This window comes from Labrus mixtus, chromosome 2 (assembly GCF_963584025.1).
Source record: "Labrus mixtus chromosome 2, fLabMix1.1, whole genome shotgun sequence".
NCBI lineage: Eukaryota > Metazoa > Chordata > Actinopteri > Labriformes > Labridae > Labrus > Labrus mixtus.
Genome location: NC_083613.1, coordinates 4,730,278 through 4,754,549, shown reverse-complemented (window position 1 = coordinate 4,754,549; position 24,272 = coordinate 4,730,278). Strand labels below are relative to the sequence as shown.

The 24,272-nt window shown below is 40.6% G+C and overlaps 1 protein-coding gene across 1 annotated transcript in view; it reads left to right on the top strand.

Annotated features, from left to right (window-relative positions):
• Nucleotides 1–24,272, top strand: part of LOC132982019 (sodium/potassium/calcium exchanger 3-like) — a 61,309-nt gene that overhangs the window by 1,204 nt on the left and 35,833 nt on the right. The window contains exon 2 of the mRNA XM_061048247.1: nucleotides 2,644–2,772. Coding sequence (XP_060904230.1) covers nucleotides 2,644–2,772 — 129 coding nt within the window. The remainder of the gene's footprint in view (nucleotides 1–2,643; nucleotides 2,773–24,272) is intronic.

Here is a 24,272-nt window from a genome sequence, read left to right as displayed (position 1 = left end):
TTATGACACTAATATTATTTTGTACTGAATTACCAGTCGGCTATAAGAACTGTTAAAGCAGAGTGAAAACCCAAGAGATGTAATATTCCATAACAGCGCTCATTGAATGCCTTTTTGTCCAATCAACTTACCTGGTCAGAACTAACTTTTAGACTATAAATCCATTTTTACATTTTGAAACTTTAATTTCCCTCTGGGATTAATAAAGTATTTCTGATTCTGATTCTGATTAAGTATGTTATTATATGACGTGTAGCATAACAAATCACCTTCATATATGAGCAAAATAGGGTCTACAATGTTTTAGAATGGACACAGTGTCACTATACAATACCTTTACAATCATTCCTTAGTATATTTAATTTAGCCTACATAAACACTGCATATTGTCATGCTGCTGCACAAAAACATGTTTATAGACTTATATCCTATGAGCCCCAGTTTGACCTGAAAAAACACTTAAGTGGGCTTCAAGGTGTTTGCACAGGTGCACAGGTGCACAGGTAAAATGGTAGACTATAGTGCTCATCTGAGCTTTTTACCATGGGGGAAACTATTCTGGGCTCACAGGGTGATCAGAGGCTCCTGTATATGTTCAGGTGTTTAAGCTGCAGAGCGGTTAAAATCAGGGCAATGAGCCCCAGGGTTTCGGCCTCTGGATTACAGTGTGTCTTCATTTTTCTACGAGCTGACATGTTTGGTAATGAATATCTGTCCCGTAGAACTTCTGCACAGCAAACATCTGTAACACACGACTCGATGCTTGCTTTTCACTCTTTTGGTCTTTGAATCTATGTTTGACTGCGCCCCCCCAACACTCCTTAATTATCGAGTCAGCATCAGCTAAAGTGAGATGCATTCATCACTTTTCCAACGGACAGAAGGCCCGCATGAATATTCATACACTTATGATGTGTGCATCATCAGTGGGACTGTATCCTCCCCTCTGCGTATCCTGGTTACATGGAAATACAACAGTGCCGCTCTCTCTGTGTGTGCTCGAATTAGGAGGTGAACAAGAGATGACACTGGGGCGTTTAATGCGTTTCCATTGTCTCCATTGTGCTCTTGTTAACTCGTAATCAGCTTTCCAGAATATCAATTAAAGTTGATTATTTATGATGCGCTTAATTAAGTTCAGCGAGATGGGGGCTTGATGCCGTGGAGCTGGAAAGCGGAGCACTCAACGCCTCCTCACAGTGGCACATTAATCATTCCCATACTTCCTTTCCTTCTCTCTGTGTGCAAGATAGGGAATGATAGCAGGAAAGGAGGAAACAGTGCAGCACTGGCACGCAAACCTTACCGCTGCTGCTGCTGCTGCTGTGTGTGGTGTAGTGAAGGTGAGGCCAGGTGAGAAGTTCAGTCATGCCCAGAGGTCTTTAGAATAACTGGGACTTTTTTAAAATTCCATCTGAATCCCTCTCTTAGGCCAGACTTGTGGTTGGCAGGGTGGAAAGGGCACAGATCTCCTGCTGGGCTCCCTGAAGTATGAAATGAATTCACTGGTGTTGCCACTTTCTTGAAGAATGTGCAGATGTAGCCACAGTGGGAGCCCCACTTTGTGCGCTGCAATGTTGCTCCACCCACCCATAGAGCATTTTGTTTTGGAAAATCATGATATTTCCCTTCAATGTATGAATTTTTGGGGAAGGAGCGCTGGGGAGATACTGACACATCTGTGTTGCACTCCTCCAGCTGTGTCCTTCCCTACTATTACATAAAGAATCAAACTTTAAGGCGTCAGAGAGGAGTAAAAATGGATCCATGCCAGGGCCGTATCCAAAGGGGTGGCCAGGGGTGGCATGGGCCCCCTTGAAATCTGATTGACCACCCAAGGTACCACCCCAAAATCCAAATCTATGATTGGCTATTTGCCCAATCAGAGGCGGGACTTATGTACAAATCAACTATTCTGGCTAAAGGTAGCCCCCCTGCAGCTCCTCAAAGAGTATTTTTTTTTAGAGATTTGAATGTCTGTGTCAGATATATCTAGAGAAGTGGATTCTTCAGAGAATAATAATAATAATAATGATAATAATTATAATTATAATACCTAGGCAATAATTAAATGCTTAACCAAAACCAAGCGGAAAACCTTTAAACAAGCTAGCAGCTGCTCAGCTTGCAGCCCCTCCCTCCCTCCCCTGACCTCCTTTGCCAGCTGACATCGTCTGAGAAACAATAACTAATATCAAACTGCTTTTTCCCATGTTGTTAAATGTCATTACCTGGTTCGTTTGTTTTGGAGAGCTGTTGACCTCTGTGGTAGAGGAAGCACGCTCTTAAATGATGAACACTCACAGGACACATTGAGGCTCAGTTATTCAAGTTTCTAGTAAGTTAAGAAGAAAGACCGAAGGGAAAAGGATTGGAAATACAACACAAATTGATCATTTGAAGAGAGAGCTTATATGTAGCTGCCCTACTTGTAGTATATTTGTCAATGCTCCTTGGCTTTTCTTTGCTATTTCGTCTGCTAAATTAATTGTAGAAATGCGATTGTATACGTGTTTCTGCAGCACTGCTATCATACCAAGCTTTCATGTTCTGTGTGTTTAAATGTTACTTCTTGATGCTCTAGCTGCACTGCAATGTCCTTGAATCTATTTTAAACTTTTCACTGTGACAACCATCTTCCAGGTTTTGACGTCTCTGGCCACAGCAGTGGCGACCAGGAGAGATGGGGAGGAAGGAGGCTACTGCAGGAAACAGACAACAGCAGCCTTGAGGAAATGGGAAGCGAAGGATCTAAGAACTGCACCGCTCCAGGTAAGACGGAGACAAGATGAAAGAAAGAGGACACTGAAGTGTCCCCTCCCTCCCTCCCTCCAGAACAGAGAGAGAGAGAGAGAGGAAAAAGTGAGAAACAAATCATCACCCGACATGTTCTGTCTTTTTACCCTTTCTCTTCCCCTCCTTGATGTGGGGTAACCCAGTTTGGGAGGTCAGATGATTTCCCATGAGCACCTGCAGTGATGCTGTGGCTGCATCAGCACTTTCCATTCTTCATCACTTTTTACTAAAGATCCTCCAGGTTTCAATCTCACTCCTTCTCTTCGTTTTGCAACAACTCTTTTACCCCTCATATTCCCTTCCTCTGCGTTTCCCTCACTTTTCTCCCTGTGGAGGCAGAATTTACAGAAAAAAACTGTTTCCATGGCAACCTTTTATCTTATAATCAAGTGGCTTCTGTTCGAGGCGCTTTAAGGATGGCGTGTGAGGATGCCGAGGGCATTTTGTGCAGCTTCTTGTTTGTAAAGTTTAAACTGCACACCCTCGTTGAAGGGGTTGAATCGTGCATGTGAGGGAGCCCTTCAGATTAGGAGAACAAATACTAAGTATTGTCATTATTATTATTTGCCACCTTTTTCCACTATAGTTTAATTTTTAAACTATGGTTTAATATTTAAGGGTATCCTAAGTATTTTTATGTCTATCTTTTTGTAAATGTAAAAAAATTGGAATGAGCTCATCAGAATTTCCTTGAACCAAAAGTGACTTCTTTGAATACCTTCATTTGTTGTCTAAATCCCGAAAGAATCGTCCCTTACTTTTTCCAAATTAAGATCGGGAAGGAGAAAATCCACACTGTCAAGAAGGCGGATCTATCGTTTAAAATGTCTAACCTGCGAGTTACCATGCGTCTTTGCCGTGGGGAATATGAAAAGGTAGAGACAGTAGAGATGTTGGTTGCAGCTTGTGAACACAACATTCAAACAGAGCCCCTCCTCCTGGGCTCAGTGCTACCAAAGCGCAGACTCACCACAGGGTTAGTGTGTACATTTACTTTAAGTTACCGCACGCTAGCACAAGCTCATATCCTGTGTTTGGCACCTGTCTGTAACAGAAAGCAGGGCCAACTCCACGCCGGCAGGTCAATGCATAGCAAAGGTTAACCCATTGTTTTTGGAACGAGCTTTACCTGCATGGCGTTTTCACCTCAATGTGATTGTATTTTCTCTTCTTTTCCGCTAACTCCAAATCGTCCGTCGAATTTTGCGGGTTTAAATTGTTTGCAATCGCTGGATAGTACCAACTCCCTGACTCACCCGAGCCCTGTCATTGGCTGGGAGAAAAACACACACCAGCTCCCTGCCCAGGAACTTCCAGAGTCCACCAAAACAAAAAGAAAATCGAGGCAGAGGACTCTGCAGACACAGTCACCACCACTCATGTATGAAGGCCCATCAGTGATGATTGATTAGAATGACTTTTGTACAACTCTATATTTTATCTTTGAAGAAAAAAGAACGACCATACCTCTAACAAAGGCAGTTTGAAAAGCGTACTGTATCGCCTCGTCTGATACCAACCCAGTGGCATTTATAAACAAACACTATATAGAAATAATCAATCTCACCCCTAATGGTCTTTATTGCTCATTTGGGTCTGTGCTTTCCCTCTGTGCAGTGCCTGTCAGCACCTGTGTGTCTGATCGGACTTGAAGCTGCTGTTAGCACTTACTGACATTGTTTCCTCTTCTCTTAGCTCCTCGCTTGTGTTGTACTTCCTCTCAGGTGTTCGTTGCTTTGGACAAAAAGCCTCTGCTCAATGAATTGCAGAGTTGTAAGTCATAAAGAGGTTTCAGTAATTCAGTCTGTTTCATAACCAGCTGAAATCTCCTTACAGGAGTCGTAAAGAAAAATGGACATCCAAAGTGTGGCTGTGTTGTAATCTAGTCTGTTTCTCATTAAACCAGTCTTAACACATGCTTAGGGATGATCACTAGTACTCGGGTACTTGTGTACTTGTGGTTGACATTATTCAAGTAATGTTTCCATGCTCGCACAGCCGTGTTGTCATGGGCTACAATATTTCAACTTTAGCGTCACATGTGTAACTGAGCTTTCTGGGTTTGCCTAACTGAATATACTTAGAGTGGGGAAAAAAAGACACAGCATAGTATCGCAATACTTTGTGTGGCAGTATATATCAATTCATGGCTGCCAAGTATCAATATTTGTATTATATTAATAGCAAAGTTAATTTGCATGTGTGGGCCCACAAACATCATGCCACCCCTGCATAGGTCAGTGCCCCAGGTGAGACAGAAATGTGCAGAACAGTAAAGTGTTTGTTACTATAGACCCGTGGAGAGTCATATGTGAGCATCACGTGTCATTTCATTCAGATCTGGGATTTGAGGAAACACTACTACATATAATTAGAGAGTACTGTACTCGTTCATGAGGTAATGTGAGCGCTCCAGCATTTACATTACTTTTAATGCCCATCCCTAGTTAGAACTCCACAGTCACCAAAAAATGTTACTACATTAAGAAGTTAATGGGAGTACATTTGGTGCTCCTTCCTGTTGAAGTGTATAAGTGGCAGGATGTAAAGGGTGACTCTGCTGCAGAATACCTTTACAACTTGACATTTGTCTTTTTTACCTCCTGGAGCACGAGGCGATTGGCCTCTCTCGTGGTGTTCTCTCCTGAGCTCATTAAGCAAAAATGGCCGTCATCAATCTCCTTCCTCATCCACCCAAGGTCGCCGCTGTCATCTATAAAGGGAGCCGAGGTCAAAGTGCAACTTATTCTCTCCTCCTGCTTATTATACAGTAGCTGCTCTTTCCTCCTCTTGTGCTAAATTTAAAGCTCATATACCCTCGGTGGCTGCAGCCCCTGCGTCCCTCCTGGGTGCAGGAAGATTGTGTAGATTTTTGCTGGGAATTTTTTTTTTCTTTTTTTAAAGTGAAGGCCCACTCTGGTGATTTCTGCTCCTTTCCCACTATGAAAGACATCAAACACACAGGGGATACTGAGTCATTCTTCAAATGACCTTTCAGGGAGAGAGGAATCTGCAATTTTAAAAGGGTTGTAGATGTGTGAAGGAGGGCTTTCAAAGGACATGTATGGCCTGCAAGGGGTTAACAGGTGCATTTTGTAGGTTATGTGAAGGGCTGCAAGTCACATTTTTTCCATGATCAAAGATGCATCTATCTTGTTAAAATGTGACTTTTTCCTCACAGTCCAGGGTTGAAATGTTTTCTATAAACTGCCTGAAGATCTTCTATTTTAAACGTAGAGGCATCACATCCAGGAAGTGGTGTGCCATTTACGTAGTGAGGCAGAAAGTAGTGAGGCTGTGAAAGTGAATGTAGCCGACCTTAATGCAGGACAACGCCGTTTGCATCCCATCACAGATCTGCTATTAATATGTGAACATGTTAATCACAATTATCACATCTAAATGTCATGGATTGTGAAGTTGTAAATGTTCCAGTGTTAATGGTCAAGTTGGCATTATTACAGTGACGTAAAAGTCTTTTCAAATCAGCGTTCATAGTTGAAGGTTAGTTACAAAGAGTCAAATTCAAAAGTACATCATTAAAATAAATGATCCAAAACAAATCAAAAACCTTCTTGCTTTGAAGTTATGATTCGTTGTTCAGGGACATTTTCAATTTAGGTTACTCAATGAAAGCTGATGAGAGCATGCATCAGTTTGGTTTTTGATGCAGGAAATAAGTCAGTTATAGGTGACATAGTTTGTTTTCCTGTCTGGTTGAAGTGTTCTCTGCATGTCGGTGTCAAGTGCACAGTCGTACCATCCTTTGTGGGGAAAGATTAAGACCACCATGCGATCTTAGCTGTATTCACCACAACAACAGAACAGAAGAGTCCAACCTTTTCTCTAAATGATTATCAAACATGCTGCTGTTTTCCAAAAGAAGTCAATAAAATACTACAAAATAGATATGAAAAAAAAAAACAATTACTATTTATACCTGGTTATTAAAGTACTAGTACTTTAAAGAATCTAGTATCAGACCCATAAATAAATAACAGTCAGGCAGCCTGACTGACTTTAAACTCCAAAATAGCAGCCTGATGGAAACACTGTCAGGGGGATCACAGAGGTCAGCAGGATTCATCCTCTGGGAACCATAGATGTTGTTTCTGTCAGCTGGCCAATCAGCTTAGCGAGTCATGTGTGTGACGATGTTGTAGGTTGCAAAAGTATTTGTGCACAACAGATTGTGTGTGTGAACGTGAGTGTGTGTGTGTGTCCACAGTGTGTAAAGCACTAGTTTGGCTGATGAGGAAGCGTAACAACATGCGCCCTGTGCCGAGAGAGGAAGCAGCTCGGCGGAGGCTCTCGCTGATTGTTGCCTGAAATTATCATCCTGCTGATCGAGATAAGGGGGAGAGACGGTCGGAAAGATGGAGAGAAAGAGAGAGAGAGAGAGAGAGAAAAAGAGAGAGGGAGAGAGAGAGAGAGAGAGAGAAAGGGAGAGAGAGAGAGCGAGAGAAAGAGAGAGGGAGACAGAGAGAGAGGCCCTCATTTGCTAATTTCTTCCCTCCCAGCCACACATGAAACAAGCGATCATACCCCTCATTACATCGCTCTCACTGATTTTAATTTGTAAAGACCCTGCTGCTACTAGTGATTTCATTGACTTGTTTAATCTTCACAACCCCTCTCAATCACTTTCGCATTTTGGGAGAATTTGCAGTTGCAGGGAAAAAGAAGGGAAGCACTGACAGAGAGGGGCTGCAAGTTTAAAGAGTATCCCGCAAATGTTTAAACCATGAAGAAACCAGAGGATTCCTATATGTACAATATGTAGAATTTTATTAGAATTTAAAAAATATTTTAAAATAATTGAAAATGGTTATATATTTTTTTTATTGTGTACTTACATTACCTCAAATATTTCCATAAGTTATCAAAGACAGAGGAATCCTTCATTTTATATTTGATACAACATATAGTCATTGCTGTGGAAGCACTGGATGTTACGTCAAAGACCGCTACATGAGGAAGCGGGTCCTGCTACTGAAAGCTGCTGTACTGTTGCTGTATGTGCTGCTGTGATAAAAACGTCATGTAAATTATACTTGGATACATCGTCGTAAACATATTCTCTTCCTCAGGTCTGTGTCACCTGTTCGTCTAGACGAGGGTCTAGTAGGAGTTTGTTTTTATTAGGGGGTGGGGGGGTAGAGTAGCAGAGAGAATCACTCCCATGATTACTCGCCTGCATCGACGCCATCTTTTCTTATTGTTTTGATTGAGAGCCCCCTGGTGGCAGATTTGACATTGCCTTTAATTGTATAATTTTGTATTTCTCCATTAACTAAATTAACTAAATTTTTTAGGCTATTTTCCTGAATTACATAATTAAATTTTTTGACCAAAATAAATAAAACAGCAGGCTTTTATCCAAATCAGTGTTTGCAAGTTACTGTTTTTTGGATGCGAGAGAGGCTAGGAGAGGCTAGGAGTCGAGCTGCCACTTACAAATAGTAGCATGATTTTCTTTTCTTTTATTTAAAATAGTTTTTGGGTCTTTTTATGCCTTTATTTTAGAGATAGGACAGTAAAGAATCAGAAAACAGGGAGAAAGAGAGAGTGGGGGGATGACATGCGGGAAAGGAGGACTTAAGCCTCTGTACACAGGGTGCACGCTCTAACCGCTAGGCTACAGACGCCGCTTAGCTTGATTTTCTTTACCAACTTTATAGCTTGGTTTATATTCTTCTAGTGGGAGCTACATTCTCTGCATAGGTCTCTTTTCAAAACAAACAGCCCTGCTTATCAAGAATGAATAATGATGAAGAAAGTCATTTTATGGTTAATATCAGTGCTGAAATAAATCAGTAGGAGCTGCTAGCTCAGGTACAGCTAACATTGTTAGCTAAGTTTTTAGCTTCCTGGAAGTCCTCTTATTGTCCAGCCCATAGTTAAATAGGTGAGAAGGGTTAATTTGTGATGCTTCATATTTATAATGAAAAAGAGGAAACCACATTACCTTTGAAGAGAACTGAGCACAGTCATGAAAAAGCTTTCATCTACATAAAGCACGAGACATTTTTTTTCAACACAAGGCCATGTTCATACACACACTTTCAGAACCAGAGGTCTGTACAGAAACATGCAGCACCAGAGCATGCAGGTTTATCTCATTTATACAGGTGTGTAAAGTAACCCCAGGAGCAGGTCTGTGTGTTGAGGCATTAGCTGTGTGATTTGACAGATAGCGAAATGGGTATCCCGAACATGTGACTGCACACTGCAGGGGTCTTTCCCCGGAGGCTGTCCCCCCCCCCCCCCCCCCCCCCCCCCCCCCCCGTTATTAGCCATCCTCTCTGCTCCGCTCGGCTCAGCTCCCACGCAACACTCCATTTTAGGAAAGGAGGCTGCGATGACTTAATCAGGGCTTCCCTGTGAGAAATGTTATGAGCGCGCTGCATGCCTACGATGGGATCTTGAAGGAGCAGCGCCTCGTTAAGAGTGGTATTGATTAATGTGAAGGTGCTGGCCCTTCTTTCTGCGGCGAGTGGGAGTGTGTTTGCAGCACTTGTGTGTGTTTATTTGCCTTACTTTACGTAGGCAGCCTCTGGTTCCTCCCCGTGTGCCAGAGGCAAGTGGGCAAGCATCGCCGTGATGCAGCTGATGAATTAATCACATCAGAAAAAATGATCACTCCCTAATACTTCAACAATAGAGCTACACTAATCAAATGCAAAATTGACCCAGGGGGGCTAGCACAATGATTTCCTCTGAGAAATCAATTCTGCCGTATTACAATATTAGCTTTGAGTGGGCTGCCCTGTCAACACAAAGACAACAGCTGCATAAACAGTTGCAGATGGTGGCAAAGTTCTTTCATAACTGCCTAACGTGCAGATTGGCAAAGTCATCTTGTTGTGTTATTGCAGAAACAGGAGCTCAGGGTGCTCAGGGGAATAAGAGCGATCCATCACAGCAATTAGCTGAGCGAGTCAGAGAGTCCCCACTACATCAGCTCACGCTGCTTCGCTCCCTGTTTCCCCCTCATTTCCCCCCTCATTTCCCCCCTTCTCTGTTTTTTGTTTGCTGCTGTTTCCCTTGATTTCTGCAGCTCGCTGATTGTCATGTTTCTTCTGTGTATCTCGCCTATCTCCTCCCCTTTACAGAGGAAATGCTTCCAACTTCCCCTGCTGAATTATAGAGTCCAGGTTGTTTGCCAGCAGCAAAAAGTGGCTCGACACATCTTTAAAAGATTCATCCTGCTGGTGTGACTGTGAGCGATGTTGAGGCCGTTTCCTGAGTGCCTCGAACATTGTCTTTCCCTGCCGCTTCGACAAAGAGTTTTGGAGGACATGAGGCAAACACGTCAAGCATTTTTCTGAATAGCTTCTGTATGACCTTAGAGATAAATCCGTCTGCATGTAGAGACTATAAATAATATTTTGACATTCTTATCTTGCATAAAAGCTGATTTGAACGTGTGAAAATAGCAAAGGGCTCATTTACATGTTACAGTTACCTGCTCTGCAGCCTAGTTTGGAGTGCATTACACCATTTTCTTTTTTTTGTCTTCTTAGCACAGCTTTAGTGACAACTAGGGATGGGTACGAGTACTCGAATACTCGCCATTGACCCCATTATTCAAGTAACATTTTGTTACTCGTGCACATGTGCAAGCGCTGCTTTTGGCTACAGAACTTGAACTCATACAGCGTTACATATGTGACCCAGCTTTTTGTTTTCACCTAACTGAATATACTAGGGTAGGAAAATAATTAACGGGATACAAACGTATGACTTCTCCCCGGCCACGGCTTCAGCTTTAGTACACACCGAGCCAGATTTCAGCAAAAACAACTGTTTTACGGCAGCTACGGCAACTCTCTAGGAACATATTATTACACCGAAAGCAAAAGCACAACAAATACAGAACAGTCTGCTACACCTGCAACATGTCAGTCAAGAAAAGTGATGTCTGGAAGTCCTTCGACAAGAACGATGAAGTTAACGTGCAGTGCAAGATATGTGGCGTTAAATTTGCATACCATAGAAATACTAGTTGGATGCTTAACCACATGCACTTAAAGCTAAAGGAGAAAACAGGCAGTCTCGCATCACATCATTTGTTAGCCCTGTTAGCACACGTCGTTGTTAGCGACGTCGTTGAAATTGAAATCGCTTTCTGCTGTTGGTTATTTATTTATATTTATGTTTAAATACTGGATGTTTATGTCATTTTACAGGCATAAAGTCTACAATTCAGGTCCGGGAGGCCTTTTTTTTTGTTTATGGTTAAAAAAAATATATATTCATCTGCGGGTACTCAAGTACTCGTTCATTAGGTCATTTGAGTAATCGAGTACAGGGATTACTGTAAATTCCCATCCCTAGTGACAACCCAACCCATTTATGGATTTGTTTCTTAGTATACAGGTAAAGCACTTTCCTTCATATCTTCTTGAGGTTTTGTATAATGATGCAGCATTGACGATACACCCAAAGGACAAAAAGGCTGCTCAGATGAGCTCAGATGATAGCCTGAGGAAAGAAAGATGGAGAGAATAGGTATCGTGGCATGAATACCAGTCCACACAAACATGTTGTTGTGCTCTGCAGTAACACATGAAAGGTAAAAAGGTGCTGATATGATAAGATGTTTGACGGGCTTTATGGATGAGGATATTTCAGTCTTTCAGATTGCATTCTTTTGAGGAAAAGCACTCCACATGAAGAAGTCGAGCAGCTGGCAGGCTGTGACGATGACTGACAGATCCACAGCTCCACAGTGGTACACCAGGCGCATTAAGAACTACCAAGGGATCAGCATGTAAACAACCAGACTGAATTATTGTCTTAACATAGAGTGAGAGTAGTTGTTATAACTTTAGCTCCTGTGAACATTACTGATGAATGATTATGATACTCTGTCCATGAACCCTGATGCTGGCTAGAATTCACTTTGAGTGGCAATGACAGATTAATAATGTAGCTATAAATAATAAAGACGTCCAAATTGTGTTTTTTGGCCCCGATTCTGCTAGAAGAATTGTTTTGAAACTTGTAAATATGGAGGTTTATTTTAAGATAATGGCCTGTTATGACACTGCCCAAAAAGTTGATTGAAAACTAGTCTCCCCTCTGACAAGGCAAATAGCCAATCATAATTGCCAGTCAGGCTTCAATGGTGGCTGTGGCCCCCCCTTGGCTCCGCCCCTGCCCCTTAAAGGCTTTATATGCGATTTTTCACACTTAAATATAATATAAATCAAGTATCTCCTCTGAAAATAACTCTGTGAGTCATTACTGTCTACAATGGGTGTAACACCCGAGTCCCACTGTCTGTGATGTTTTCAGAGTTTTCAGAGTCCTATCTTCACTTTGTTTACATCGCCTGGACGGCCGGCTGACTCCTCCCCTTGTGTATAAAAGTTGTTTAATTGAGGGACTAGAGAAAATAAGAATAACATACTGTACTCACTGATTAACTGTGTTTCTAGATCACGCTCATTTCAGGTAAATTTACATGCAGTGTGAAGATACGAGCATAATAAAGATCGCTAGCATTAGCATGCTAACACAACAATGCAGCGCCAGTTGTTTTGGTTTCATGCTGGTGCTCAAGGGCGACATCTGCTGGATCAAAAAATCACATGTAAAGCCTTTAAACAAGAAACGCGCAATTAAAAAATAATAATAATAATTTTACAAAGCACTCTTGAGAAAGAATATATAATTGGGGCAACATGTAGTAGAGCTGTGAAGAAGTGCAGACACTGCAGATAGAAAGAGAATGGTCTAACCACTTGGTGCAGTACTGTCATCACTCTGCACATGTGAATAGATTCTCAGTTCACTAAGTTGGCCTCATGCTGAGATAATGGGAATGTGGCTACATGCTATTGCTTCAGTCACTTGTGTAAAAATGTCCCACTCATATATTATTAACAGTCAAATAATGTTCTGTAAGGTACCTGCATTATTTCAGCGCTATGAAAATGCTACAAACAGTTTCCTCTTCTATAATAAATCACTGTTTCCCTTCATACTAAATACCGTCACTGATGCAGTAGAGTTTCTTCTTTCCATTTTTTTAAGAGCATTTTCTCTCATTCATCTGATCTGAATGCAGCAGTGAGGCCATTTTTCCACAGAGATGAATCATGAGCAGTTGAGCTTTTATACATGGATTCAAAAGACTGAAGTTAACCTGCTCCAGAGTACACTGTACAGCCCGGGTTACCATGGTGATGTACACTGTTTAAAAGTGAGTCATCCGTGTTGTTTTAAATGGCCATGGTTATGCCCAAACTTAACCCCCATGAGTTTTTTTTTTTTCACTGACGGACCTCTTTGCTGATGGGCTGGTGGATGTGTGACTCTGGATGTGGTCCCTTTAGGAACCTTTTGTTGACCAAAGCAAAAAGGCTTTCTGAAGTGCCCACTTGTTATTTAGTTAATGTCAGCAGACACTTTGATCAAATGCAGAGATCTTCTAGTTTCAAGCTGCTCTTCAAGTGTTTTTTTCTAAAAACTGATTGCTTGAATTCTCCCTGAAAATGACCCCATTTTCATTTTGCATCATTTTGTGTTCAAAGTTTAGGTTTTTTTTTTCCAAGCCACATTTCCTTCCCAGTTATGCTTCTGAAAGAAAGTCAATGAGAGAAATCTAGTTACAAAATAAGGAACCGTTGTGGGGCTGCACAATTAATCACAAATTCATCATTATTGCAATTTGAGCACTATGGAGTAACCAAATTGCAAAAGTCTGAATTTACTGAAATAATTTAGTAAAATATTATGTACAACTAATAAAAATGTCTTCTCGATCAGCATGCAAACATTTGACCTTTGGATGGAGGCCTGAGTGTAATGGTAATGTTTTAGCATCATTTGAATGCTGTCAGATCAGCTACTCTAAGATGAATTGGTGTCTATTGAGTACTGATTTAATAAAAACAAATTAGATTAATTTTGGATTCAGTAGGGACATGATGAAAATATATATTGTTTAAAACATGAAGAACAGCAGATAGACAGGGAAACTTTGAGTAAAAGGTGACATGCACTTTTTAGTTTTAGTATTTTTTGCTCATATGCAGTCTGAATCTGCAGCCTGTCTGCAAGTCTAGATGACATATCTGTAGTGTTCAGGCGGGGCACTCTCCTCTAAGGTGGGTCATTTGTGAATGTGCTGTTGTGGTGCTGGTTTGTTATGGGATGTGAGTGTCTCTTGTAAATACAGAAAAGTACAGGGGTACAAAACAGATACTGTAAAGTGGATACTTACCGTGGGTAGTAAAGTTACAGGCGTCAGTAGAAGTTGTCCAGATAAGCTCAGGTTCAAGTGTAATGGCTCTGCCTACATTGTGATGGCAGCACTGAGTGCATAGAGATCCCAACATCTCATAACCATGCTTCACTTATTAGTGCTTTTACTCACTGGTGCTCTAACTATCTCGGCTCATAAAGTCTTCTTCTCTTCAGTCTGAATGACCAAAGCCAGAGATTATGTGTCGGCAAAGTATCAATCAAAGATGAATTTATTCTGACATCCTGACTTTGTAACTACTCAGGGTTAAAGTTATGGAGACAGGGGAGTGGTGAATAAATCACCTGAAGTCATTTGTGTTGCATGCTAAACGTTGTCAGAACAGGTGACTCACTTTGTGGATGAGCTTGTAAAATATTGATTGTGAAGGCTTTTTATTATTTTTTTGTTTTTTATTTGCCTATCAGTGTAGTTTTTTTTTCCTGATGCCACACAATTGTACATGAAGGTAACATTATTAATGTAACAAAACCTGCAACATCAAGTGGAATGATGTTCTTTAAATGACAACAACTATTTGAGAGGATCAAATCTTTGGCTCAGTTCAACAAGCATTCACTTCCTTAGCTTCGCCACATTCAGCTTCATGCACACAGGACACAAAACCACAGAGTCACATCTGAGTGTCCAACAGTCCACAGCCCTGGAAGGCCACTGAGCAGCTGCAGTAAAGTAATCAAACCCAATACAGTAGCTATTGATATTTTGTCTTTACTTTGTGGGTTGCAAATGAATGAGAGTAGTTCAAAATGTTTTGGGGAAAAATGGCCGTTATAGCACAGAAAAATGTAAATACTCTCTAAAAAAATAAATTCTATTTTATATTTTATTTTGTTGGACCGCTGTGTTACATGTGTATATTTCTGGGACAGCTATAACACACTACACATCATTAAATGATTAAATTACTTCAATAATAGCCAATGGTGCAATATTGGAAAAAAACAAAACAATCAATGCTGTCCCTCTTGAGACTTGTTTATTTGTCCACAAAATGAATGATGATTCTCACTTGATTTTCTCTGACTCACTCAGACTGCTCGCTTGGAGGACTTGAGCCGCTGTACATGTGACGCACACACTAACCACTAGGCTACCGGCACCCCAGACTCAAGATTTACAACCAAATTGAAAAGATTTAGAATGAAATTTTGAGTGGCTTTACCTGATTTTTGTTTTTTTCACTACTTCTTTTTCAATCTCATTCTAACTTCTGTACGCAGCGTCATATTTAATGATTCTATTCTTATTTAAATGTTGATGAACAGTTCATGTGTGATTCCAGTTGTAGCCGTAAAAAAAATCTTATCAGCGACCTCCACAAAGAACTCCCCCATAAAATAAACATATTGAAAACAAACAGAGTCATGAGTAGTGAGTGATATGTCACTAGTGTCCTCAGCTGAAGGGTATTAGACTCATGATATATGTGTATGTATAGATGTTTGTTTGTTGGGGCAAAGTGTGTGCGTGCTCTCAAGTGTGCAAGGAGGGGGGGGGGGAAAGAGCGGGAGTCCTTAAATGTCACATTAGTCAGCACGGTAACTACGCTCACGACATGCGATGTGTCAGCCCACATCATCATCGCCCACTGAGCATGTGCAGAACAGGCCCCCAGCCCTCCACGTGCGCTCAGAATATGCACGAGATGAACACGGGGGTGAGCTTGTACGGGTCCCTGAAGGCGGGGAATGCAACTTTAATCACCTTTTTTTTTTTTTGTTGGTGTTACTTATTTATTTATTTTTCTTTGTCATGCTGAGTGCCATCATCCCTTCTGGTTGTTTTTTTTGTTATTATCCTCACTGTTTTGCTCTGCTGTTTTGTCCCGTCACCATTAAGCATCGGCAGCTTCTCATGACGTCTGCACCTCCCAGGGGCAGCAGTGACTCCTTGTTCATCGGCCTGGATCAAACCTCTTTATCATCTGTGTGAGGGAGAGTGTCAGTGTTAAACCTCACATGAAAACTCTCGCCGCTCTCTCTGCTCTTACTCGCAACCCCTGTCAGATCAAACTCCCAGAATGCTTTGCTGGCAGCAATATGCTGTAGTGAGCTATTTTTAGACACAATAATATGTAATATTAAAGTTCACATATTCACCATTAACTAGCATATTAAGCAGCATATGTCTCCTTTACTGGTCTTTGTAAAACCTAATTCTGCATAAGATATGATAAGATAAGGTAAGATAAGATATACTTGTATTGTTCCTTTATGGAAATTTTCCTTGGACAATTTTCAAGTTACGCAGAATATAGAACAATTCCACAGAAATTAAAAATAAACAATTTCAGAGAAATTGAATTCAGTGCATACACACGTCCACACACAATAAATCCACAACCTCACATTATGGCAGTAAAGATTAGTTTTTAAGTAATGGTTAACCGGAAAGTCTATTATTGCACAGGTTTTTATTTAATATATTGCACTACTGTCTTACTGTATCATATTTAGGGCCCCGACTGATATGGATTTTTGGGGGCCGATATTGATATCGATAATGATACCAATACCAATAAGAATCTTCCTTAGATCTATTTGCAATTTGTAGAGCTAGGTACAGATATACACATGTATTGCATTTATCTTGACTTTTGGTAAATATATATAATGAAGACAAGATGGTTACTCATCTGGAAAGTAACTACGCATGTACGTGCATCACTGCTCGACACTCTGGAGAGTGATAATGCTTGTTGTAATCCATATAGCGCCTTCTGCTGGTGACAGCAAGAAGGATAACTGCTAGTGTAATACAATGCTGCTCAAATTAAATTTTATTTGACTGGTGAATAAATCTATTAACATCGGCGCATATCTGCAATGAAATTAGCTGACACCGATATTATATATAGATATATTATCGGCTGGCTCAGTTGGGCTCTTATCATATTGCACAGTCTTTGTTTTAATGTTTTTTTTTAACTACTCAACAATCCTTCTAATTGCTGCTTAATTCTGCACATATGTTGTTGAACTCCCCGTAAGGAGTTACAGTAGTACTTCATAAAGGAAGGTTATTGTTGGCAAATTGTAGCATAATGTTTGCATTATAACACATTTATAAGTAAGTAAGGAACTTGTTAGTGGTGAAGATGTGTGCATTTATAGTGAATGTTACAGCAATTTGTCTCTTGCAATCAGTTTCAAACTCTCTCTCCTGTTTTGTTATTCATGTTATTTTTAAAACAAAAAGATGCAAAAATTGAATTAGCAATTCAAGTGCACTGCTCTCAGGCAGACAAGTCCAAGGTCTCTCTGTTGGAAATAAGTGTTCATAGAAACATTGAATTTAGTTAGTCACTTAAATGTTTTTTTATTTTACAATAGAAAATATTTTCTAATTTCTGCATTATTATACATTATTTTACATCCCCCCCAGACAGAGAAGTTTGACAAAGAAATATAGGAGATTACCTAAACAGAACCGAGTTGATGCTATCTGTCTGTCTGTCTGTCTGTCTGTCTGACTTTCTATCTATCCGTCACTTTGTCTCTGTCTGTCTCTCTCGACCCAGCTGGTCAAAACAGATGACCGCCCACCAATGAATCTGGTTCTGCTCAAAGTTTCTTGTTGTTGTATGGAATTTTTCCTGAGACTCTATGCAAGTGCTTGTTCATGGTTGAAAATGTTGCATTTCTGTAAATAAGATTCACCAGTATAAACCTGTTCTATGTGTCATGAGATAACTTTATGTTGTATTTTAAAGAAAGAATATAAGTCAAAACTGAAGTAACTGAACAGTAACAATGGCTACATTCAGGTTGTAAAAGTGCCGATTTATAAATATGAAGCTAGTCTTGTGAGACATAAACCATCTATAATAAAATGAACATGTATGCTATATGTATACTGATGATAATTATGGTCATAACGAGCTAAGAATTCTTGACATTTGAGTTTTGAAAATGATGACATTTAAATTTGAACCCTATACTTCTGAGCTGTATGGATTCAAAACTTGTGATTATCTATAGAGTAGTTTGTTTCCCCTATGAGCAGCTGAGCGATTGTTCATCTCACAGCTTGGGAGAAGCCAACATTACTGTGTTTTCTAAATCAGGAGGAGAGTCAGTTTGTTTTGCAGGACGGTTTAACTGTGCTTCAGTGAATTTATTACCTTTGACTAGATGCAAAGTAAGGGTACACGCCAGCTGTGGCATGCTTTCCCCCCCCCCCCCCATTATCTAGAGATTTGTGTTTAGACAGCAATGATATGATTCCAGACAGATACAGATCCTTCAGAGGACAGTTGGTTAAATAGGAAAAAGCAGCTGTAACGCATGAATGGTTGAAGTTTACCTTTATGATCACTTCCTTCCTTCTCTTCACTTTAAAGTCAAAAATATATCATGCCAACTCTTTGAACGCAATCTCCAAACATGTTTTTCACCCTCCTCAACCTCACTGGCGTGTAATTGCAGCTTGACGCGGTTAAGGAAGTGGCTATATTATAAGAATTTTTTCTGCGTTGTTTTTCACAGAAGGGAACCACAGGGACGCTGCACACGCACGGACACACACAACTAGAAAGGAAAAAAAAAAAACATTTCCCACTGTGCATAATTAGCCAGAATGTGAGATGCAGAATCATTGCATTCATTATGGGCTGGATGGTTTCCAGTTGATGGTAGCTTGAGAGCAGAGGGAGATATATTGCAAATCCATAGTGCCTCACAGCCTCTGTGCAGCGAGTAAGCAGGGATTTCATTAATGGCATATTTAACTGTTAGTCATGGCACGTGGCCCCCACTGATTTGCTAATGGAGCTCCACTGTGGCACTTAGAGTGTATAACACTGTCCCTTTGTTTAGGTCTGTTGTGGCATCCAGAGCTTTTGTCTGACAGCCTCATGATAAAAGTGAAACAACAAAAAAATCCCACACAACTTCAAATATCCTACACCTTCTATTTGTAACAAGTGCATTGGTAACACTAAATGAATCAGTCAGAAATATGTAAGATATGTTTTTATTTTCTTGTGTTGTGCACACATTGTATGAGCAGCTCAACATTAGCTTTTGAGTATGGTGGTATGTTAGCATGAATCTTGAGATTATATGAATATCAATAGTTTAGAGAGAATATCAGAGTTGTTGATTAAATATATATCAAAAAGTAATCAAAGTGATGTATTGCATTTCTTGAAATGTTGTTTCTAAAGAGTGAAATTATTATTTTTAAAAAACATACCATCAAATGTCATCTGATGGTGTCCAACCTTCACAGAGTGTTTTGACCCCTGACCACAACACTCTTCAGTTGGCGGGTCTACCAGTGCCCCCAGGGGACAGTTAGTTCTACCAGGATGACTTTATTTCCTTCCTACGACCACAGGATGATGTCTGGTTTCAGAGTTGTGGACAGTACTTCTAGCAGATTTTTATTTTACTTCACTCTGTTCAAGATGCTTCTATCCCTCTTTAACAAAGGTGATGGTGTTCTGCAGTGGTTTTGTTTTGGCTGGTTGTTTCTTTTTCCTTTCCTGCAACAAGATGTGAGCGAGCGTTGTCAACACCTTGTCATGTCGCACCTATATCTCCCCTGGGTCAGAGCTGTTTTGCACCCTAATAAGACATGTGCCATTGTTCCTCTTGCTCCACACAACTTACACAGAAGATCTTCCCTCAACCCCGACCTATGCAGGTTGACTTGGTTTGGGGGAGTGTCATACACTGCTCTATAACAGAAAGGATATACAAACTGGCTCCAGCTGCCACAGTTCCATCCAGGTCATTAACCTCCGAGGAAGTTCCCACTTTGTCCACGCACTTTGTGCTCCAAGCTTGATGGCTTTACCTCCTCCTTAGGCTTTGGACTTAATCCTGGACCAAGGTTGCCTGTTACCTGGGAGTGGACTTTGACCACTGCTGAAAGTGTGATGTTCCTAGACCTTGTCTTCCAATGTGGGGATACAAATGATGTCTCTTGCCATGAGAGTACACTATCCTGACTGCAGTGCTGGCAGCTCACTTCTGCCCAGATCTTGTTTTTATTCCTGCTTGTCGGATGTGTTGGTCTTTGGAATTCTGGTATGTCGAGGAAATCCATAGTCTGCACTTGGAACATGTAGAGCCAGATAGATATAAAACTTGGGGGAATTCGCAACCATCTACGAAAGTGCTTGTTGAACTTCTTCTCTAGTCCTTCAACTTGTGTCATGGACATTTCATAAACAGTGAAAAGCCACATAAGCATAGGAAGCCAGCGATGTCAGTAAATCCAGCACTTTTCTTTGCAGGCCTGACACTTGTTCAGTAGAAGAGGTTGTTTTGATTCTGTCAGGGTAACAGACAAACCATTTTCCAAGGCACTTGATCAATTTCCCTTTAAAGTTCAGGATCACTTCCTTCTGAACAGATAGCTTGAACTTCTCCATCAGTTTCCCTCTTTGGATCACCAGACATCTAGACTCCTTGGGCTTGAAGGTCGTCCTTGCACAGATGGCAAAATGATGGTCAAATTCCGCTTGGACAAACCTCGCCCGCACATGGGTTGGTGTTTTCAAGATGAGATCATCCATAAATCCCCTGTTTGCTGGCTATTGACTCCTTGCAGCAGTTATCGGTCCTCTTGCCTTTTTGCTTGCTGGGGAAATAATCAGGTTAATTCCCATGACAAACCAAATGGGGGAGATTGTGCATCTTGTTACTAATTCCTTTTTCCACGGGCTGAAACTGTGTCGTGAACCTTGGGGATTGGAATCCTAATTTGATGTCTGCTAAGTAGCTGGTGATCAGGCCCTGGAGGTGATCTGGGATGTGGTAGAGGTCCATAGCAACTTTGATCAAGTTGAGGGGGATGGATCCATAAGTAATGGGACAGTCAAGCCATACAACTGTGACATTGCCTTTCACCTCCTTTGCTTCTTATATGAGTTGGCTAAGGGCTCCTGTGTGCTCCAGACATCCAGAAAAGCCTTTGACATCCACTTTCTGGATAGAGGTGTGGATGTATCCATTCTTTGTCATATAAGCAGTCATTTGTCCGGCCAGCACCGAGAAAAAAACCTTGACCTCCACACAAAGAGAGGAGATAGTTTGTATTTATTAATTTGTGCAGAGTTCTGTTCTTTGGGCACAAAGCACCCGTCTGCTTTTCTCCAGCATAGTGGAACAATGTCCTTGGACCAAAGTCCTTGCATGAGTTTCCAGAGCCTTCTGAGGAGCTTGGGGCATTTTTTGTAAACTTTGTATGGTATACTGCTGGGACCTGGACTGGAAGATGACCTGGCATGCTTATCAACATCCTGAACCTCTCTCCATGATTGGGGTTTTGTGAATAGGGTTGTAGTTGGTAGATTTACGTGGCAACAATGGTGGTTTTCTGCCGGAGCATCATTGCTTGATGGATCACTGAATGTTTCCTTTACAAACTCATTCAACTCCTCCTTAGAGTTTGTGAGGATTCCAGACTTTGCCTCACCTAAGAGATTTGGTGAAGGGGTAAGGATCTTTTATGAACTGGCCTCTTGCAGCCTCCTCGCTTTTCCGTCTTTTCTTTAATCTTTCAGCTCTGGTCCTTTGGTCCAAGGCCATTGTTCCCCTCTGCTAATCAGGTCTGTGAGATTGGCTGGTATTTATTTTATTCCTTGTCTTTCCTCGCTGCTTGCCATTTTGAATTGCTTCCTCAAAGTTTTGATCTCCTACCTCAGGTGTTTGATTTCCCTTTCCCTTCTGTTAAGGCTGGACTTCTGGCTTTGCTTTGTTCTCCTTCTGTGGCACCATACTAAAGTGTTCTCTTGCCAAGTTTTATGTGATAGCTATCATTGACTCCAGCCTTCTGTAGGTTCGGCTTGAACAACTGCAAGGATCTAGTTCAAGTCTTCATTAAGAATGGCCCACTCCTTGGGGTCCTCATATTGGGCCACTTGATTATTCCTTCATTGGCTGGGGTGGGTTTTCTGAGGTGGCACTGGTGGTGTCTTGAGTGTTTTCTTGGGGAAATGTGGGAGATCACTAGAACTGTGGTGAGCCATCTGTCTAGCATTCTCCTGCGTTCCACCAGACTGTGAATCTGTGCTAATTCTTTTTACTTTCTGCTGTTTTCACAAGTGACTCTAGATTGGATCACCCTAATACACGCAGATACAAAAAATTTTGTAATGCCAAGTTTGTAATGTATTGCAGAAATAAAATAGCCATATTGCATTCATGTCTAAGAGGACAAGTAAGATTATTTCAAAACAAGGAAGAGTCTGTGCTTGATCATTGTCCTTTTTCTTAAACCCTTTGCATTTCATCAACTTTTTGATCATGTCCTGTACTTTACATGCATGCAAAGGATTCCCTGCGTGCCTCGTTTACCAGCTAGCTAGCTGCAAAACTTTGTCAGGAATATCAAAACTCTTTTGACTGACAGGCATCAAAAATGTGTAATAGTAATTGAGAAATTGGCAAACCTCCAGCTAATAGTCTGGTCTGCTTTTGTGGGTCATATACAGAAGCATTGCAATAAAATGTGACTGTTTCTCAACCAGTTGAAACTGCTCATGATTAGTTACGTCGTGAATTTTAGTAGCTTTTTTTAAAATAGTCAGCAAAAGTTGTTAAAATAGTTTTTAATTTCTTATGGCAACATCTCCTGCTTCTTTCAATAAGTTAAACATTTCTTTTCTCTTTATTAACTAAATTCCTGCACTTTCATTTGTTATCTTTGATATTAAGGTTGTGTTTATGTTTCCTGTCATATGGCTCATGTTGGTGGTTTTGACTGTGTATTCCTTCTACTATGTCATACTCTTGTGTGTGATAAATAAAAAAATACGAAAACAATCAACAATCATAATCACATTTTTTACTAAGAAACTAGTTTGACCCAGAAACCAGAGTTTATTCCGTATATGACTGAGTGTCTTTTAAGGGGAGTTGGTACACACAGGGATAAAAATAGTGCTTCATCAAACAGTTACACAGATCAAGTGTGTTTGCACTGCCCTATATCTCTCACTCTGTGTCTTTCTGTCTGTTTATCAATCACACACAAATACACACACACACACACACACACACACACACACACACACACACGAACAAACATGTACACAAATCCTCGGTTGAGCCTTTTTACTCCAGAGGTTGGATCTGGTCTGCACCAAACTGTAACATAATATGCTTAGTCATCAGAACAGCAAAACAGTAACAGCCACAGCATCTGTGTGTATACACAAACTAACCCTAACACATATACACACACACACACACACACACACACACACACACACACACACACAACCTAACACACAAAATCTCTTTCATACACACAATCAAATACACACAGCGCAATCCAAATAAGAGCCTGCCATCCAAATCTACAAATGCAGTTAGACAACCCCCTCCCCCGTCGTCTTACCCCCCAACGCCAAATCCAGCCATGGTGCCTGTTCGTTTCCATGACAACGGCCTGAAAGTATTATATCATCAGTGAGGAGGGAACAGGGCAAAATTTTACACGCATGCACACACACACACACACACATACCCTCACTGTGTCTTTTGCTCTCGCTCTGTTTCACACACATATCCCTAAGTGCCCCCCCTCCCCTGCCCTCCCTTTTTTTGAGCATACGGAGCCTTGCCCTGTGTTATATAAGACGCCTGGGCTCTCACTTGGAGAGGTAACATCATCACCATACAGAAAGAGGGTGAGAGTACGTATTTTTGCACGAGCAAAGTCAATATATTTTAATCATGAAGTTAAAAAAAACAAAACTATTGTTGATCTTATTGATAACTTTTGACATTTTTACTGAAGAATACATTAAACAGCATATTACAAAGAGGAACAGCCAGTCTGAAGTATTTGGTTTTCAACGTGAAGTAAAAATATCAGAGTACAGATACACATTACATTGCAAAACATTTACCCCCATGTCTTCTCAAATTCAAATTTTGTATACAAATGTTATTGGTCACATACAAAAAGTACAATGTGTATTAAAATGCTTTTGGTACCTGATCAGCAAAGAAAACACACATACATTTATTTTCTAACTTTAAATAAATATAAAATACTAAAAACCCTCAAGGGTAAAATAAAAAGTAAATAAATATATTATACAGTATGTTAGATATTGGATACATCTTGTTGAATACCTTTAAGACATTGTAAAGTGAATTTCGATAGTCTGTTTGAGAAGGAGACCTTGTTGATTAGTCAAATTCTATTAAAAACTTTGTGAAAGAGAAGAAGA